The 3,089-nt window shown below is 39.5% G+C and overlaps 1 protein-coding gene across 1 annotated transcript; it reads left to right on the top strand.

Moving 5' to 3' along the window:
- Positions 1-293: 293 nt before the first annotated feature.
- On the top strand, positions 294-2,155 carry LOC134676191 (uncharacterized). The gene has a single exon (XM_063534520.1). The coding sequence runs from the start codon at positions 415-417 to the stop codon at positions 1,333-1,335; it is 921 nt and encodes a 306-aa protein (XP_063390590.1). The 5' UTR covers positions 294-414; the 3' UTR covers positions 1,336-2,155.
- The last annotated feature ends 934 nt before the right edge of the window (positions 2,156-3,089 follow it).

Here is a 3,089-nt window from a genome sequence, read left to right as displayed (position 1 = left end):
ACAATATTTTTCTAGTTCTGAACGTGTGTTAAAATGACATTTATTAAGGTATTGCCATATAATTAAAATAATTTGCTAGCGACATCTAGTGTCGAGTAGGAAAACCACAAAATAAATTGTATTTTATTGGAATCATTAGTATTCAATGATAATAATCTCTTTTTTATTCAGTTTAACTATTTACGAAGAAATGTTGTTTTTTCTATGATTCGTTATATCATCTTGTTATGTCATGCTGACTCGACGTTCGATCACCTTGTTGGGTTTTTGATTTGTTCATGATGACTTTGACGTTTGTGTTGTGCTGCCAAGTTGCCAATGTTAAATGCTAATGTAGCAGAGAAATCACAAGACCCATTATCGTAATTAACTCACTATTTATGTTTCACCCAGTGACCTCAGTGAGTCAGCTATATGCTTATCCTCAATACGTTCACGATACTTCTTCAAGTGGCGTTCATTGTGTTTATGTCACTACTTTCCATGAACATTATTCGTCACTTCACTAGCGCGAAGAGAATGGCTTTGATCGCTCCAGCCTTGTTTGTGAACCATGGAGGCGGTCCCATGCCGCTTTTGGGGGACAAGGACCATGCTGGACTCACGAACTTTCTCAGAGACGGTGTGAAGAAACATGTCGACTTTAAAAATGTTAAAGCGATTATTTTAGTGACCGCGCATTGGGAGGAGAATAAAGTGACGATATCTTCTGGTAATCATCACGATTTGTACTTCGATTATTACGGTTTTCCGCCTGAATCGTACAAGTATAGGTATGACGCGCCTGGCGATCCGAAGTTAGCTGCGCGCATTCACGAAACATTGAAGAAAAGTGGTATAGACTCACGTCTTGATCCTTCGCGAGGCTGGGACCATGGAGTCTTCGTCCCAATGATGTTAATCAACCCTGAAGCTAACATACCTATAGTACAGGTATCTGTGCTAAGCAATCAAGACCCGGAGCAACATTACAAGCTTGGACAAGCTTTGTATCAATTCCGGAAAGAAGGTGTTGCTATAATCGGCTCTGGAATGTCATACCATAATATGAGGGAGTTTTTCAACAGTCGTAGAGCAGGACGTGTTATAAATAAGGAATTTGATGACTATTTGAACGATGTATGTACAGGGGAGGAGGAAAAACGGAAAGAAGGATTGATATCTTGGAGAGAGGCAACGGGGGCTAATGAGGCTCATCCCCCACGCGCAGCAGAGCATTTTATGCCTCTTGTAGTGATAGCGGGAGCTGGGGGCTCCAAGCCTGGTGAGAGGATTTTCAATTGGGACATGAGTGGTGTTTTCAGGTTAAGTGGTTTTATATGGAAGGAGGAGTGAGCATGGTATTCTGTTCCTGACATGTTCATGATTACTACAGCAATAAGTTAAAAGTATGTTTAATTGCAAGATAAACTAACTGCCACACTGAAAGTACACATTTACATACTAAATATATTAAGAACACTCACATAGATTAAGTCGAAAAATGCTCGACATGTTTCACTCCGCATCGAGGAGTGTCATCAGGACACATTTACACATTGTCAAAAAAACTAAAGTATTATTTTTAGAACCCATGCTTAAGTGACCGTGATCTTGCCAGGTGATTTTATAGGGAATCAAACATACTATACTAGGTGATTAAAATTTAAAGCAATAATCTTTTAAATAACCCTTATCTGCCAGACGCCATTTTACACATACTTATCTGGACATCTGCCATTCTCCCGCTGCTGCTAGGAAGGAATATCGGCTTGTCAGGGACACTTTTAGGTTATCTCTCTTGACGGAAGGTTTAGTGCCAAGAATAGGTTCTTCGCTGCTCTAACATATAACAATGCGAGATCGTTAGACAAGGATAGGCTACTGTTGGCCAGTATAGTCAAAACTTCATTCCATGTTTAATTGGGCGATGGTGCGTTGTTCCGCCCAATCCGTGGTAGACGCGGCAAAATGGCATGACTTGGCCATTTTATTTATCTTGCTGCGGGAATTTGGCAGACGAAGGGATAATACAAACAGCAACACATCTAACTGTACATTGGTGGACATTATTACAAAAGGCAAGGTCCACTGATGTACAATAACAGTGTGCGGTACAATAAATTAAAAAGACTGCTATGTGACTGAAGTTTTAAAGTAAATAGCAATACATTTTTTTGATGCTTGCTTGCTTTTTACAAAACTGGGTTATTAGTTATTGTTAAATTTGGACAAATATCTGTAATAGGTATTGGGATAACTTAGAAAGTGGGGTGAATTTGGAAATGGGGTTGGCCGGTGGAAGCTTTTAGCAGATGGCGCCATCATAGCTTGCCCTGTCAGTCCCTAGAATTGTGTCAAATGTAATACTTCTTACTCTTATAATCGTTTAATACCCTGGATGCCAGCCATTTAAGCCAAATCTCATAGAAAAAAGGGCAAGCTATGATAGCGCCATCTATGCAAACCTTTGACAGTTGCCAAACCCATTGCTGCCCTGCACTTCATACTTTCAAGCAGCAACAGTACCTAAGCAAGACATGTTGCTTACAATTAATTGCTAAATTAAAAAGTACTTCTAGCTTAGTAAATATTTGCATCTGTTAATTACTTTCTTAAATAATACAGTATTAAAAAATGGAAATGATAGTACCGCTTGGGTTTGGAACATAAGACAATAACGAACAATGACATTAGTTAATTAAATAAATAAAAAAAAACCTACGTAATATCACAAGACCCAGAGATTAATGTTTACTTATTATTGACTTCTTGTAAATGAGCGTAATGCCAATGGTGGTCCCACTGTTAAATAACATTGTGCCCTGTCACACAATGTTATTTAACACTTTAAAACTTAATAAAACAGTATCAATCATTGTGTCTCAGGACGGGCCTTACGGGCACTAAAAATGGTACTAGTTCAGCGGTGTCACTCACGAATTCGAGCCAATCGTGCAGCCTAACGCAACTAGTTGCGACCAATCGCGCGCGTGATGCGAACTCATCAACCAATCGCGTAGCTGTGTCACCACTGTACTGGCCCCATTCATGCCTATTACCCGTAAGGCCGGTCCTGAGATACATGTCAATCCTATCAATACAATTAT

This window comes from Cydia fagiglandana, chromosome 24, assembly GCF_963556715.1.
Source record: "Cydia fagiglandana chromosome 24, ilCydFagi1.1, whole genome shotgun sequence".
Lineage (NCBI taxonomy): Eukaryota > Metazoa > Arthropoda > Insecta > Lepidoptera > Tortricidae > Cydia > Cydia fagiglandana.
This window is presented reverse-complemented; position numbering and strand designations above follow the sequence as displayed.

Bases quoted from the DNA above. Each gene is read 5' to 3' on its own strand.
- LOC134676191 (XM_063534520.1), top strand. From the start codon at position 415: ATGCTTATCCTCAATACGTTCACGATACTTCTTCAAGTGGCGTTCATT.